This window comes from Argentina silus (genome assembly GCF_951799395.1).
Source record: "Argentina silus genome assembly, chromosome: 7".
NCBI classification, from domain to species: domain Eukaryota; kingdom Metazoa; phylum Chordata; class Actinopteri; order Argentiniformes; family Argentinidae; genus Argentina; species Argentina silus.
In genome coordinates this window covers 13,875,428-13,892,270 of record NC_139661.1, presented here as the reverse complement: position 1 = coordinate 13,892,270, position 16,843 = coordinate 13,875,428, and the positions used below count along the sequence as shown (strand labels likewise).

Sequence of the window (16,843 nt, the reverse complement as noted above, 5' to 3'; positions counted from 1 at the left end):
GCCTCAAACACACAGCTAATAGACTTCATGATCCGGGCAGGGGCAATTACATCGAGGCGTTCAGCTGAGGTACCGTCCACAGCAGGCGTGCGTTCCTCTCTGTCTGCTGTGTTAACAGATGGAACAGCGTCGGATACACACCTGACTCTGAAGACGGTTCCATGTACTCTATAATGTATTCCACAAGGATGAAATGTCTTCGTACTGTAGTTTGGCTGACTTCCAAGGCCCTTGAAGGCTTTGAGGACGATCACATTGTACAAATGAGACACATTGAGTGGATGATTCAACATCTGTGTGGACTTTAGACAATGCAGAAATGGCTGTTCATTGTAGGGCAGAGACCGAGTACAGGAGAGGCACATGTAGAGTGTTTTGTTGTTGGTGTCAGGGGAGATGGCTGATTGCATATTGTAACATCACTGTTTTTATCTCCCAGGGGAACGATAAGCAGGATGAATGCCCCCTAGCCCAGCCTGTCTTTAATACCCCGCCATAACAGACAGATTGAGACACACGCATGCACACACACACACAGGCATGCACACACACAACAAGCTCACGCAAGGCACGCACGCACGCACACACAGGCATGCACACACACACAGGCATGCACACACACAACAAGCTCACGCAAGGCACGCACGCACACACATAGACACTCACTCACACACAGACACTGAGAGAGAGAATGCCATAGATCACCATAGGAGACAGAAACCACACCACACACCAATGACTATGACCACCAAGGGGCCCGTAGACTATTAATGACCTGTTCAACCATGCTAACTCAGATGGGACACATAAACATGACCCTGCAGTCTGTAGTTGGTCGTTCTGGCTTAAGCGCTGGTTGGCAGGGAAATGTCACACACTTACACACTCACACACACACACATACACACACACACACACACACACACACACACACACACAGTAAGAGGATGCGTGGATGTACGGTGTATGAGATACAGAGAGAACTGATAGCTGTAAGAGAGGTCAAGGATTACCCTGCTAAGCTTGTTGTGACCACAGATTGCATGGCACTCAAAATGAGCACGGAACCATGCCAGCATGGATTACAGACCTTGCAGAGCAGGCTGTTGTGTCTGTGCTCTGGTGGTGGTGTTCTCTGGCACTTAAGGTATCAAATAGTCTTGGCTAGTGGCCATTACGTCAGATCTATATCCAGAAGGATTTCAATAGATCTTCAGGGTAAAGCAATTATCTACAAGTACTATATTTACCTTACTATGTTTATTGTGCTATGTGTATTTATTTGTTTTGTTCTATTTTGTAAATTTGTTATTGCTATTTTGTTAATATTTTGTAAATTTTTTGTTCATATTTGCTTATAGATTGTATATTGTTTTATGTCCCATGTACCAACCTCACCAAGTCAATTTCCTGTATGTGCAAATATACTTGGCCAAATAAAAGAATTTTGATTCTGATTTTGATTTAAAACTATCTGAATTTGCAGTATTATCAGATCAATATTTTTATTTTGTGTGTAACCTTTATTTATCCATGTTAGTCTCATGAAGATAAAATCTATTTTTCAAGAGAGACCAGGGGTCAATTTCACGCAAGCTTCTTAGCTAAAGTAATACTTTATCTCTTGAAAATCCAGGCCCACTCTTCTCCCAGGCCAGAAGAGTTCCTCGTTTATCGAATTTCAATCTTTCATGAAGAGAAGATTTACCTGCCAACATGGATTTTACAATTGTGACTATCTCAGGGCTTTGTTGTCAGGAGAAATTAAGTACTACTTAAGCTACGAAGCTTTCAGGGAACTGACCCCTGGTCCAAGACAGCACCAGGGGAACTTTCCATTTGGTGTGGTGAGCAAAGGGCTGTGATGAGCATGTCTTTTGTGTGCGGTGTCCCACAACCATTAACAACTCTCTCCGTTCCAGGAAGCTAGGTTTCTCATAACTTTCTGCTTAAGGGCCAATCTGGGATTGGCACATCCATTTTTTTCACTTGAATTATTTATATAGCCATTGATTCTTGAAGAATCTTGAAGAATCAATGTAAATGCCTCATGAGCACAGTTCAACTGTCTTATCTAATCAGAACCCAACATATCAGCTTGTTTCGCTATATTGTTGTAAACAATGCAATTGTAAACAAAAACTGTAAAATATGTCTAAAACTGTATTTCTTGATCTAATGGATAGGCCATCCTTGCATCCTTAGATCTGTGAATTTGAGAGTGGTTACAAAAGTGGTAAGTGGCTGAGAGACCGCTTTGTTGTTTGAATCCCAGATTGCTCCTTTAATTGTTCAACAAACAGACAGACATATGGTAGATGAGTGCGAGGCTGTTTGCTGGTTAAACATATGGTAACAATCTGCTGCCAGCCTGTTTTTACCCTGCTGCTGTACTGGAGGAGAAATGAGCTTAGTCATGGGTCAAACTGGATACATTAGGTAAGTCTGTTTTAAGATAAAGACTGCATTATTATAATCTGTTAAAATGTGAATATGTTTTATTATAAATTGTCTTTAATACAGTGTAACTATATTGTCATGAGCTGTGAAAAAGTGAATGTAAATATATGTATTACTGCGTAGGTAGTTAGTACTGCAGTACCTAGTGTCCTTGCCTGTTTTTAAGACTCTGATCAAAGAAAATGTTCATGTAACATTGTATGTACACGTTGGTACCTCCTTGCTTTGCCTTCTTGCAAGTCACCCTTGCAAAAGAGGTTTCTAACCTCAATGGGTCTTACCTGGTTAAATAAAGGTTAAAAACTACAAACTGGTAGTATTATGGGACAGACTGTATTATTATGATCTGTGAAAATTAGAATAATTGTTTTTACAATGTCTATACCATGACTGTATAGCAAGAACAGAAGTGTACTGTTTGGGTATCATCTGTGAACATGGTATTGCTACATAGGCACTGGCGAACCTGGCCTAGACAAACTGTCTATGTTATGACTGTAGGCCTATTGTTAGGAGTTGTGAAAACATGAATGTGATGTTGTGTAGTAACACTACTCCCAACACCACAAAGGTGAATGAACAATGTATGACTGTGTGTGTTTGAACAATAACATCAAGGACCATTAGCACTGCTCATTCATAACCTAATCCCCCCCCGCACATTCACGGATGACTCACCTGAGAGTCACACAGGTGACGCTGACCGACCCCGACCTGTTCTGTCGGCCCGCACCTGCCAAGACTCCAGGCTGATCCATATCACCCTGTTTATACAAGCTCACTCACAGTCAACAATGAACACTAGATCTTACATCAACAGCGTGTTTTTCAAGTGTTCCTTTCTTGTGTTCCGAGGCTACACACGATGCCAAAGCTAGATGACTATAGCCACCTTATCTTATCACATCACTGTTTAATCAAAGTCAAGACTGGATTTTCCCAGAGGTTGAAGGGACTTTCATTCATCTAGGTGTGCGAACACTAGAGCCAGGCGTCTTCCAAATGTTTAAGAATAGTTATATTCTACCCTGCTGTTCCAATATCAGGAGGCAGCCTTTTCTTCTCAGAGGTTGGAAGCAGGGTTTTTGTATTATACAGACTCCTGGGTGGGCCCAATGGAAATCATTTGTTTTGGCGAGGGACCCCACATTGACATTTCAATTATTATGGGGGGGGCTCAACCCCCCTGAAATTCTAACCCTGGCTGAACTTACAACACTTCTACCTATTCAGTGTACTACTGTATTATCCAAGATACAGTAGCAGCTTTTTCAGAATGTTTTTCTCTATATATCTCACAACATGCACAGGGTAGCCAAGGAAAACACAACAATCTTCATGACAAGAATTTTATTTTTTTTATTACATTTTGCATTTATTAAAGAGAGATTTTCTTTACAACATTACATTAAGCTGTGAATCTGATGTTAAGGAAGTGGAGTGGGGGGGGGGGGGGGGGGCAAAAAACCTTGTGACGACATCACAATATCTTACAAGCTTACAAAGTTTCAAAACGAGAGTTGAGAGTCTGACTCAGTTGCATCTAGCAGTGTATAGCAAGGGTGATAGACACAAGGCACACAGCAAAGAACCTCGCTGTCCACGCCTGGACCCAGGGCCCGGGAGAACCAGAGAGATCCCAGTCACACCTGGGCCCAGGGCCCGGGAGAACCAGAGAGATCCCAGTCACACCTGGACGCAGGGCCCGGGAGAACCAGAGAGATCCCAGCCACGCCTGGGCCCAGGGCCCGGGAGAACCAGAGAGATCCCAGCCACGCCTGGGCCCAGGGCCCGGGAGAATCAGAGAGACCCAGTCACGCCTGGGCTAGGGCTCGGGAGAACCAGAGAGATCCCAGTCACACCTGGGCCCAGGGCCCGGGAGAACCAGAGAGATCCCAGTCACACCTGGACGCAGGGCCCGGGAGAACCAGAGAGATCCTAGTCATGCCTAGGCCCAGGGCCCGGGGAGAACCAGAGAGATCCCGGCCAAGAGAGGCGTGGTCTGCACTACTGACGATACTGTAGGGGAGGTTCACCACCCGATCATAGAAATACAATTATCAGAACCAACCGCCATGCTCTGAGAGAGGCTATGGCCCATTCAATAGTATATATAAGTATATTTCTATGATTCTGATGACCTTCCCGTCAACTAGAAGCCTAATCTGATGGATGACGCAGTTGTCAGTCACGGCAGCTGTGGAGCCCTACAAGCGTCTATGTACACGTTAGTCGGGTTAACACATACGGTCCTCACAACCGCTCACGTTCTAACACGCGTTGGCTGTGTTCACTTAACCCATTTTAGAGCGGGGGACCTGCTTGAGATCAGGAAACTCACCTATCTACATACACGACGATACTAGGGGAGTGCTCTGTTGATTTGGGGACAGGGAGAAGTGGTCAATAAAAAAGTGTTTCATCATCAAGTAAAAGTAAAAGTGAAAAAAAGGGGTCAGATTGGTTGATTACACTCTCATTCACAGGACCGTCCTTGATATCAAGAGTTAGTACATTAAATTACTAATAATCCTCCTCAAAACGTTTAAAAAAAACAAAAAAAAAAACAGGTTAAATTACGTACAAGAACGTCTCATCATCCTCAGGAACAGGAACCAGCCTGCATGTCACTGCTGAGTGTTGTCATGGTCACCATAGGAGCCTGCCACGACCGTACAGCATACTAACGCCTTTCTGATACCTTCCTCGTTACTGATCATTAGGGTTATTATTATTGATTATTGCAGTGCACCAGCAAGACCCAAAGAAGAGGCCCCTCTCAAGAAACATACATTAATTATCACTCCAATCAAAACAGCAACAAAAAAAACAAAAATAAAAACAAAAACAAATACCAGGACTTTTTTTTTAATCGTGTGAAATAAAATTAAAAAAAACTAAAAAAAAACACTCACAACATCGTCGACACAGCCGGAACAACAAGAGGGCTGCTTTAAGCGCGCGTCATTGGCACAATCAGAAATGAACCACAAAGATTGACGTTTGTGGGGGGGGGGGTCTCCTCTCCCCTCCCCTCCCCCCCCTGCAATGTGTATATGTGGAGGGATCAGAATTACAACAAGAACACCTACATTCTTTATTTGCCTTTTTATCAAACCAGGGAAATTTGATATGATAAGAAGAAATTACTACGAGGAAACAGAGAGTTAAAACAGCTAAAGTAATAGTCACTACTCGGGGTGTAAGGCACAAATTTACATGTGGAAGAGAAACAGGCTATTAAACAGATGTAATCCAATCAGAGGGGCTATGTGGAGTGGGGGGGAGGGGGTAATGATACGTTTCAGGACCTGCCAAGATGGATGCTCTCCAAACCTGGCAGGAGGCCAACAACATGCACACACTTCTCTTTGTCTGAGCGTATGTGTGTGTGTGTGTGTGTGTGTGTGTGTGTGTGTGTGTGTGTGTGTGTGTGTGTACTGTACTGTATGTAGAATTCAATGTTTCTGGGGGGTTTTCTCTCTCTCTCTCTCTCTCTCTCTCTTTGCACTTTTCTCTTGCACAAAAAATTGTGAACCTTAATGGCACCTAGCCAATCGGGGGAGAGAGAGGTTAGTGACCTCAGTGAGACAGTGAGCCAATCAGGAGAGAGGTTACTGAGGCAAAGCCACAGCGCTGAAAAGAGATGACCAATGGGAAAGGCCAGTGGAGGAGGGGTGAAGGTGAGTTTCGGGGGTGGTGTCTGTGTTCTCTGACTGCGTTAGTACGGGAGGATTCATCTCCATGTTAGTCCCATCTGGCACCATTAAATAAATATCTCCTCCAATCAGAGGGCTCGTATCATCTCAAGCTTCAAAGCCCCCCTGAGTCCCCAGGGAGACCTAGCGGACCTTCAGTTGTCAAGAACGTTGTTCTGGCTCCAGTTAAATGACTTTAAATAATTTTTCACACTTGATTAATCAATATTAAAAAGATCTCTTCTCTCTCTCTTTCTCTCTCTCACTCTCTCACTCGGAGCCTAAAAAGTCAGTCTTTTGTTGTTTGTATTTTTTTCTTCAAAAGCACTTATTAAAAATAAATACAACAAGCTATTAGTATTAATAGTCATGTGTTATTTCAGTAACCAGTACAGTAGAAGACGGTCCGGGACCGACCCGGGTGTGTGGTTTACGCCTGGGGCGGGTCAGAACGTTGATGATTGCTGAGTCCAGAAAGCTGCAACACTGTAACACTGACAGGCCTTTCACAGTAAACTGTTGTTCTGTTCAATTCCAGTTCTGAGCTCGCCGCTGGGTCCTAATGCCCACTGCTCGGCCGGACACTCTGGGACGACACATCCCAGTCCTCAATGTACATACAACAACCGCTGCTGCTGCTTCTCCACCGTGTGCTTTTAGCAGTCTGTTAGGAAAACATTTAAAACATCAGTCAGGTCGCGGCTGTGTTCAAAGTCAAAACACGGCCGCCATACTGGACGCTACAAGGGCAGAGAGAGACGCGTCGTCATCCGCTCGTCGACGATGTAATATTTACGAAAGTCATTTTTCTCTTCTCGGAAGGTAGCGAGTGTTCCGTTTGTTTAGAGAGGAGCCGGGAGAGTAAACAACAACAGCCTGAGCTCATCATCATCAACAACAACAAACGACAACGACAACCATTTTGTATAATATTTACATATATATATGTAAAAAAAAAAAAAGAAAACATTTTTTTTCCTTTTAAAAAAAGAGTGTGTTGCATTTTTTTTTTGCTGTACACAGACCGAAAGACAGGCGGGAGACGCAGTCGTGTGTTCGCTGTATGCAGGAACTCTTCTCGGTTAGCGTGCTGGTCTGACTATGTGCAGGAGTCAGTGGTCTTCATGGAGAGGGACATTAAGGAGGGCTTGGGCGGGACGTCGGGCTTGAGGTGTTTCCCCCCGCCGCGAGGCAGGGACCCGTAGGAGCTCATGCTAGCCTGCCGTGAGAGGGACATGCCCTGGGAGGTCATGTGTATGGAGTCCACCCTCTGGGGGGCTGGCGGGGGGGTCTCCACACGGTTAAAACTCTGGTGTCTGGACAGGTGGGAGGAGTTGGACGAGTTGGTGTTGTGCTTCCTGAGGGCAGAGGAAGAGGAGGAGGAAGAGGAGGAGCTGCCGCCGCCGCTGTTGCCTTTGTGGAGTGGGTACCCCCGCTTGTAGTCGTGGCCATAGACGGAGGAGTGGACCTCCAGGCGCTTGCCCATCTGGGGCACGGCAGGGGGCATGGTGACCAGGGAGGCCTCCCTCTGGGGCACGCGGGGTGGGAGGCCCTCGCCGTCCGCCAGGCTGAGGCTGTGGCAGGGGCTCTTCAGGGTCTTGTACTCCAGCGTGGCGCCCTGGTCGTCCAGGCTCAGGTCGCTGCGGTGGGGCTGCTCCACGTACTCGTGCTGGTAGGCCTGCGGGTGCTGGAGCTGGTGCTGGTGCTGGGGGAGAGGGAGGACCACCACGCTGGGGATGTGGCCCGGCGAGGCCCGCAGGGGCAGGTCGGTGGGGATGACCGGGGACGAGCCCATGGTCGGGAGGTCCTTGGTGCAGGCGTTGATAATGTTCTGGTTCCTCTCCCACTCGCGGCTGCCCCGGCTGGGCTTGCGGCGGGGCTGCATGGGGGTGGACTCCGGGGTGGGCAGTGCCGCCAGGTCCAGGTGGTGCTGGTCCGCCTTGATCAGCATCTTGCCATTGGTGAGGCGCCCGTTGTGCATCAGAGGGGTGAGGATGGCTTCGGGTCGGCCATCTTTGGCCTGGGTCTCGAACAGGCCCGTGAGCTTGGTGACACTGTTCATGGACCCACGTCGGAGGGTGTCCTTGTTTTTGCGGCCCGCTGGGTCCACGTCACGGCGCCGGTGGTCGCACACACAGTAGACGATGATGCCGGAGAAGATGGCGCCCATGGCAAAGGCCAGGATGACGGCGATGGCCAATAGGGTGACAGGGACCAGCTGGTCACGCCCCTTCTGGTAACTCTCGCGGATGACACCTGCGGGAGAGAAGGATGAGATGATTTGAATCCATGAGCAAAATTAATGAGTGATAAATGATGTTTCTGGAAAAAGAGAAAATGGTTGAAATTAATCGGCGAATGAAGCATAAATGAGGAAGCATTCCTGTTCAATGGCTTATCCAGAGCAGACATTTATAGTGCCAGTTTTGAGGAAATGTTATTTGCTAAGACACAGCCTTTCACAAAATGTTCTGTTGTAAAAATGGCAGTTGCGGAGTTATGGTTTCTAAAAGCATTCAAAGATAACAACCTCAGCTGAAATGAAAAAATTATATGAGTGCAGATAAAAAGAACGTTCAATAGCCACGCTAGACTTCCATAGATGCAAATTGGACTCTTTTCATAAAAGGTACGACCCAATCTCATAAATCAGAGAATATATTAAAAACCAGTGATTAGACTCTTAATCAAATGAGTCGGGTTGTAAATTACAGAGAGGGACATTTTCCAGGGCCGGTGATTCACACAGAGACAGGCATTTATAGGCCACTAAAGGGCTGATCTAATCACACAGCAGAAGAAAAAATAGATTATATGGCATTGTAGCAATGGGGAAATAATATTGGAGAAAGTGAAACTGCTTTGGGTTGGTTGTAATAATGAAATGGCCATTACTCCATTATGGAGTCATCAACTCTACAATCAGGTTCTCTTCTATTGTAGAACTACATATATTCTATATAACTCTACTCTATTCTATAACTACACTCACTAAACACTTCATTAGGAACACTATACTAATACTGGGTCGGGCCTCCCTTTGCTCTCAAAATTCCACGAGATTCATTTCTTTGAGATTCTGGTCCATGACGACATGATTGCATCATGCAATTCCTGCAGATTTTCCAGGTGCACTTTCAAGCTGTGAATCTCCCATTCTACCACATCCCAAAGGTGTTCTATTGGATTCAGATCTGACGACTGGGAAGGCCATTGAAGAACCTTTTGCTTTGTGACATGGCGCATTATCATACTGGAAGTAGCCATTAGAAGATGGGTAAATTGTGGCCATGAAGGGATGCACATGGTCAGCAACAATACTCAAATAGGCTGTAGCATTCAAGCGATGATTGATTGGTATTAACGGGTCCAAAGTGTGCCAAGAAAACATTCCCCACACCATTACACCACCTCCATGAATGAGAAGGTGTACAGGTGTTCCTAATAAAGTGTTTAGTGAGTGTATATTGTATTCTAGAACTCTCTTCTATTCTATTCTGGAACTATATCTATTCTAGAACTCTATTGTATTGTGTTCTGATCTGTCCTAGAACACAGAGACAGAGCTAGGACTAGGCTAACCTCCAGCCAGTTGATGTGTGTGATATCTAATCCTGGTCCATGTTCCTTCCTCCAGTAACATGAAGACATACCTTCCAGCATGGCACTCACCAGGGGGAGATTTATTATGCCTGTTCACTCATGACCTACGACCCCATCTGAGATCGGTTACATTAGAGGGAGGGTTCGACAGGTGGCTTTCATCATGTCTGCTGCACTGCCCTGTACATCTGCTACAGTACAGCACCTACAAGTCTCGACAACCATCACTCATGAAAGGGAGGAGGTGTGATGAGGATTACGCGTGTCTTATGAAACCATATGAAGTCATGTTTAGGTCTTCAGCTTGGTCGTGTTACAGAGGGAGAGGATGGAGATGTCTGTATCTCTCCACCGACGCTACACAGACCCACAGTTATCTCTCCTCACAGACTGGCTGTGAAGAAAGCTGGGCTGGTGAATGTCTGTGGAACTTACATCTGTCATCCTGCCTCAGTCAGAGCTCTAATTCATCATAAAAAACCCTGTTCGATTTACTAGTTTTCTTCATTTTTCAGGCCAAATAGAGTGCTTATCAGCGAAGGTGTCGCCGTACAGATAGTGTGTGTGTGCGGAGTGATGTGTACTATCTGGAGAGCGCTATTCAGCAATGACGATGTTAGGACGGTGTCTCAGATGATTAAACGACCTGCTTATAGAAGAAACATCTGCTTCTCGTCTGAACATGGTTACATCTGAGGAGAGATACTTCTGTTCTTTCATTCCTCTCTCACTTTCTTCTTCTGCATTGCAGTTTTTCACACGCCTCTGTTGCCGCTTCGGTGGCTTCAAGAGTACACAGCCTTTCCCTTCGATAGGGGACGCTACGCTGTAATTCAGAACTGTGGTCTCTGTGAGTTATTGTCTAGTGACAGAAATGACATCAGACGATTTGAGTCTTTTTGAGTGTTTAGAAGCGTCGGACTGAGACATTGGACTCAAAGATAAATAAAAGCGTTGAGGAGATAACCATACAGCGCTTGAGGTTAGCGGCACTAAAATCTCTGGAAATATTTACTTTGAAAAAGAAACGGGGAGCGTATTAACAGTCTTCTGGCAAGAAAGAGCTCATTCCATAATCCTTCTGAAACGTAAATATGTATGTCTCTGTTGCTCTTGCTTACTTACAGAGGGGCACGGAAAACTTTGTGAGAAAACTTTCTTGACATTGACTTTACGGACGTTAATCGTGGAGTAACTTTTTTTCCTCCCTCAAAGAGTTGGATTTCACATTAGAGCAACACAGTCCGAGGGTTAAGGCTGTCAGGAGCCAAGTCCCAGTGATGGAGGGAGGAGAGCAGCAGAGCTGGCAGTCTAGTCTGTCTTTATCCCAGGCAGCGTACGTAGGAGTGAGGCTAAGGCCCTCTTTAACCAGCCCAGGGCTCCCTCTCCCCTGGCCCCCGCCCCCCTGCCCCCCTCCCCAGCCAGGAGGAACTACACTAGGGGGTATTTAAATCCAACCCCAAGGCCTCCCCTCTCCCCAGACCTTTGAAGATTTCTATCTTTCATGTATGAAGTCAATTGTTTCTCATCTTAACTTCAAAGACCAGAGAGGACACCAGACCAGGCTTGGGCTACTTAGCTAGATCCAAGGACTCCAGGCTTTTAAATCATGGTGGCTTTGGTCATCTGAAAAACGCATTCATAACCCTAGCATAAACTCTTGTCACTGTGACTTCTCACAACTCAATCGTTCCAAGTTGACCTTGAGAACCAGAGTATCAAAAACAACATATAATAACATACTTATATATACATATAGATTTTCTTCTGCCTTGAATAAATGTTATCTTGGGCAATATACAGAGACAGTCTTCCTTTTCAGATTGCTGCTTGTGTGTGAAAGGCCACCAGAGGAACACTTTTCTTAAAAAGGCCATTTAAACTTTGAATTTCATATAGCCTCAAGCTACAGTACAACACAAAGATACTGTATCTAGCACACCATTCAGATATTCAGATATTTCTAACTGTCAAAACAAGTCTGTAACTTACTCACTCGTAAATGAGAAACATTGTCATCGTCTGTGACATAGAAGTGTGAACTCTCTCACAAGACTCTCGTTTAATCTCGAGAGAAGGGACCCCGGGTTCCCTTCTGACTCCTATAGTGCCGGCTTTGTCTGCTGGGGGACTTCAAAGGTAGTTTTACATCAGAGCGGGGTTGTGGAGGGCTTTAGCTTCTGACTGCAGCCATTAGAGACAAAGGCGTTGTCTGAGAATGATAAAATCTCTCGGGCCCGAGCCGTGTTCAATGATGTGTCACCCCCACACCACACGCTGACGGGCTAGGGGCTACAGCCCACAAGCCGGGGTGATACAAACCCAATTGAGTGGAAGGGAGGATGACTGGCAAACCCTTTGAGGTTACATTTATTGTGCTCAGAGAGTAATGATGGCCGCCCTGTTTAAAGCCTCCAGAGACGGAGAGAGTACGAGGTCATGGTGGTTATCTGTTAGACTTGGGGGAGGAGGAGGTGATTGGGGTCCTGGCAGATGGACTGTGATTTATAATGATGTTTACAGCATCTGGGTTTACCTCCCTCATGTTGGCCCTCTCGCTATGCTCATAGCAGAGGGAGGCTGGCAAAGGTAGAAATCGGAGGACGGGCTTGTGGTAGTGCATGGAACGGAATGAGGAATGGTATCAAACACGAGTGGTTGATAGGTTCATAATCATGATCATGTTTTCAATGGATAGGAAGGCGTAGCTGTTTAATTCATCACTGTACTCTGTTCTATACTATATTTATAACATCAGGTTCTATGTCTCATGCTGTATGCTAGTCGCTACTGTAGCATCATAAGGGTGAAGCAGTTACAGCCAGTTAATGCCTAATTATCTCATCACATATCTCAGGCATTACTAATGGATACAAACCCTTCCACCTCCATGGATAGCCCTAAGGCATGCTTAATCAACCCAGAGCTGATCTGAGAGGGAACTCTGATTGTAGACTGAGTGGTTCTCTCAACTGATGTGTATTCATGGATGATCTTTTCTGTACATATTAGGTATTGCACTGAATTAATCATACATTGCTTAAAATGCATTAAATTATTACTGTATCTGGAGATTTTGCTGCTTTACTACAGCCTAAGAGGGGCATATTTTGATATTAAAGTATTTTATATTAAAATTAATATTTTAATATTTCAATATTTCCTTGGGAGGAACCCTCCTGTGGGAGCCCCCCTAAGAGGACATTCATGTTGTTGATTGTACCAAACATACCGAGTCACAGTAACTATGCACCGATTCAGACTCATTTTGTCAAAAACTATTACAGATGGAAGGCTTTGTCTTTCTCTGATTGAGGACATTGTGTTCAGGTCCGTTATGTGGAGATCTAGGTGTGCAGATTCATTAGTCATGTAATTGGAGCTCAATTAGTTGTGAAATAAAAGAATATGGTTCACATGTTAACCCAATGCTGAGAAAGACAAAAGAGGAAAGACCTCTTTTTCACTAATGGTCGACGCAGAGAAGCTGTGTGGGTGGGTGTGTGTGTGTGTGTGTGTGTGTGTGTGTGTGTGTGTGTGTGTGTGTGTGTGTGTGAGTGTGTGAGTGTGTGTGTGTATGTGTGAGAGTGGAGGGTAACAAGGACCTGCAGGGACAACACAATACAGACTACCACCAGAGGGGCAGGAAGCCCAGGGCTTGAAGCCTGAACAACTGTGAGGGAGGGAAGTACGTCACGTTGCAGAGAACAGACCTTTGCTGACATTATTATTGAACATTTCTATAAATAAATACTTTTTGACCGTGCAGAAGACGGCATATCATTGTTCATTCGGTTAAGCTAAATAATCACAGACAACGATGTGTACTCATACGTTTCCTGAGGAATTGGAGCTATTCAGAGGTACAATATAGCAAATATATCCGTGAGCAGTGAGGTCCTTATTTTTTTCACGAGTTTTATTATTTACTTTATTAAAAATATCACCCTGTAGCTTTCTCTCCAGTCTGAGAGTCTAGAGTCAGTGTTGAGGCTGTGTTGGTATTTTATCATTGTAATCGTTATCTACTTGATTTAGAATCGCACAGGTGACTTTCCAAAGTGATAGACCTCAGTGTTGCAGTAAGACTGTGTTGGTAATTTAGATTATAATCGTTATTTACTTGATTTAGAATCACATTACTGACTTTCCAATCTTCTTATCTCAGTGGTGAGGCTGTGGTGGCTTCTTTACTCAGGCGAGGTATCTCAGACACAACGCCTGTTATCCTTATATGGGCATTCTGAGGTGGAGACCCAAATAAAACACCCAATGTGATCTTCCTAGAACAGGAAAGACGAAATTGTACTGAGCCTGAGAAAGCTCCTCCCTCACCCCCACGCTGTTGTTTTTCATTTTCATCCCAGAGTTGTTTACGGAAGCGAACTAATTAGTTAGAAGTTGGAGCAAACTTTAGAAGTTGCCTAAAAAACAAAAAAGTTAGAAAAAACAAAAGCTTGTTTGAAGTTTTAAAATGTTAAAAACGGGGATGGTGCTCCCTTGTGATATCTGATTGATGCTACGACCTGCCAGCAATGTCATTTCACTGACACCGACAGCACCACCCACTTCTGACGGCTCAGTAACCACCGAACAAGCTGCGTGTGACAGACTCGACAGTGTGGAGCGCACAGAGCGCCCTGAGTCCTGTCGTGGAGAGACTAGTATGACGGCATTATAATTGGCCTCTCGGAGTAAAAGGTTGTGGCCCCGGTGACCTACCGCGCGGTGACGCCATCTCCGATGACACACAGGCAGGTGTCAGGGTGCCAAGACTAGAAATAACCACCTAGGTGGAGGTGTCACCGTGCCTCGTCATGAGACCGCCACACCGCCAGGCCTATCATCACATCACAATACCTTCGTCTCTCATCTCATCACAAACACAAGAGAAAACAGCCACGATCAGCGACTATGCTAAACAGGAATTATATTGTTGATCATAAGAAAATAAATTGTATTCATGAATCCATGTTTTCAAAGGCTTAACTACAGTAGCACATTTCCATATAATATGCTAATGGTGGAAAGTGCTGTGTGGATGAACTGAATGTGTTCAGTTGCATGAATGTTCAGTATCTGGTGCACCGCGTTATAGAACACACACAATACATTCCCTGTATTGTGATACAATAAGACACAAAACACATATTTGTCTTTTACTGGGGAGGCTGGTGGAGGTAAAAATGGGACGACAGCCTCATTGGAATGCAGGGAACGGAATGAGGCATTGAGAATTGGTATGAAACGTGTTTGATACCATTCCTCATTCCATTCCATGCATTACAATGAGCCTGTCCTCCCATTTCTACCTCCACCGGCCTCTCCTGGTGCTTTTAACACCGCCAAAGCCTTCTTGGCTCAGACTGGACTTTTCATTTTCATTTTCATATCAGCCACTTCCAGACCTGCTGGAGTTGAGGTGAGAATTAGTGGACAGACAGAACGACAGAGAGACAGACAGACAGAAAGACAGACAGACAGACAGAAAGCCAGCCAGCCAGCCTGACAGAGGACAGACAGAGAAAGACAGACAGTCAGACAGAGGACAGACAGAGAAAGACAGACAGACAGACACAGACAGATACAGACAGATAAACAGACAGGATTTGAACTGTGACTCTGTGTGCATCAGACGACCTAGGAGAACACAGAGCTACAGGAGAGAACGTCTGCTCATCCTCTCCTCCACCCTCTCTCTTTCACACCCTCCCTTTCTTTCTCTCCCTCTATCTATCTATTTATCCATCCAGTTTTCTCACTTCTCTCTCTCTCCACTCCCTCTACCTTGGTTTCCTCTTCATCCCCCTCTCTTTCTATCTCTTTCCCCCTCTATCCCCTCTTCTTGACCCCACCCCTCCCTCCCTCTCTCCCTCCCTCCCTCCCTCCCTCGCTCCTGCTCTGTCTGGATAGCTTTTGTAATGGACCCATAAATTGGGGCGACACCAAAGAGATGGCTACAGGTCGCGGAGAGAGGCAGGGGAGAGAGGGGGAGGGAGGGGGGAGAGAGGGAGGGGGGAGGACGGGACTCATTCCCTCAGACGGGGGGGGAGGGGGGGAATATGACTCCAGTACGTAGGAGGGGGAGGGAGGGAGGGAGGGATGCTCCATAAATATGGTTAGTAATACATTTGCACTACATAAGGTACAGCCTTGGAACGTTCCATCTCAACAGATGAAAAGTCCTGTGGAAGGGAAGACTGTTCACAATGGCAGCAGATGAGGGAGAAGGGGTGAGGCGGGGGAGGCAGGGCGGAGGGTGGGGGTGAGGAGGGGAGGGGCTGTAATATCACACACTGATAGATGAGGCCAAGCCACAACAGTGTTCAAATGTACTGAGAAACCACAGCCACCACACAAGAGGACATGGTGCGCTGGCAGGAGGGTGGAGTGTTAAATATCCGCTTGGAGAATACTCTCCACCACTTTCCCAATTGTAATTACGGCAGTGTGTTATCCTAATGGCACTGGGATATTCATTAACAGATAGGCATCTGACCAAGAGGGAGCTGGAAATACTCTAGGAAGTTTTCGGAGTTTAAAACTCCAATTGCTACTGGAGAGGATTCTAATGTAGGGGTCTTGAATTATAATTATGAATTATAAGTTTGGAATATTTATATTTTCCAATCAAAACGTATATTAACGTATATTCATATTTACACAATCAAGAATCCTAACTTTGATCGTCATACTCCTGGTGAATAAGAACATTTGTTGACTGTATGTGCTGTGAATGTGGCATACTTGGGCAGTGTGGAAATAGAATATTCATATCCATATTCATGTTCATTGGCTAAGATTTGGATTTGACGACTCTGTCTTAACGAGGAGAGACAACGACTGTCAGAGCGCATCATGTTAATGTGTTAGATACTGTATGAACTCAGGTCACCAGATTCACTGTTCTCAGAGTACATTTGGCACCACAAGCTAGTTATGACAACAGACATGCACCTGCAGAGCTCACGGAGGGAGAAGGAAGGGAGGGGGGAGGGAGGGAGGAAGGGAGGGAGGAGGGGAGGAAGGAAGAAGGAGGGATAAGGATGTGAGGATGAGGAGTGTTGACAGTGGTGCTTGAT

The 16,843-nt window shown here is 45.5% G+C and overlaps 1 protein-coding gene across 2 annotated transcripts in view; it reads right to left on the bottom strand.

Annotated features, from left to right (window-relative positions):
* Positions 1-3,808: 3,808 nt before the first annotated feature.
* Positions 3,809-16,843, bottom strand: part of sema6a (sema domain, transmembrane domain (TM), and cytoplasmic domain, (semaphorin) 6A) — a 94,736-nt gene continuing 81,701 nt past the window's right edge. Inside the window, exons 19-20 of one of the 2 annotated variants that reach the window (XR_014554304.1) lie at positions 4,366-8,414; positions 3,809-4,322 (exon numbers count right to left, since the gene is read on the bottom strand). Coding sequence is in view for 1 of the 2 variants with exons in the window: in XM_083673200.1 (XP_083529326.1) it covers positions 7,258-8,414 (1,157 nt within the window). In the remaining variant the exon portion in view is untranslated. Of the gene's footprint in view, positions 8,415-16,843 lie in introns of both variants that reach the window. The other variant, XM_083673200.1, reaches the window with a different exon arrangement.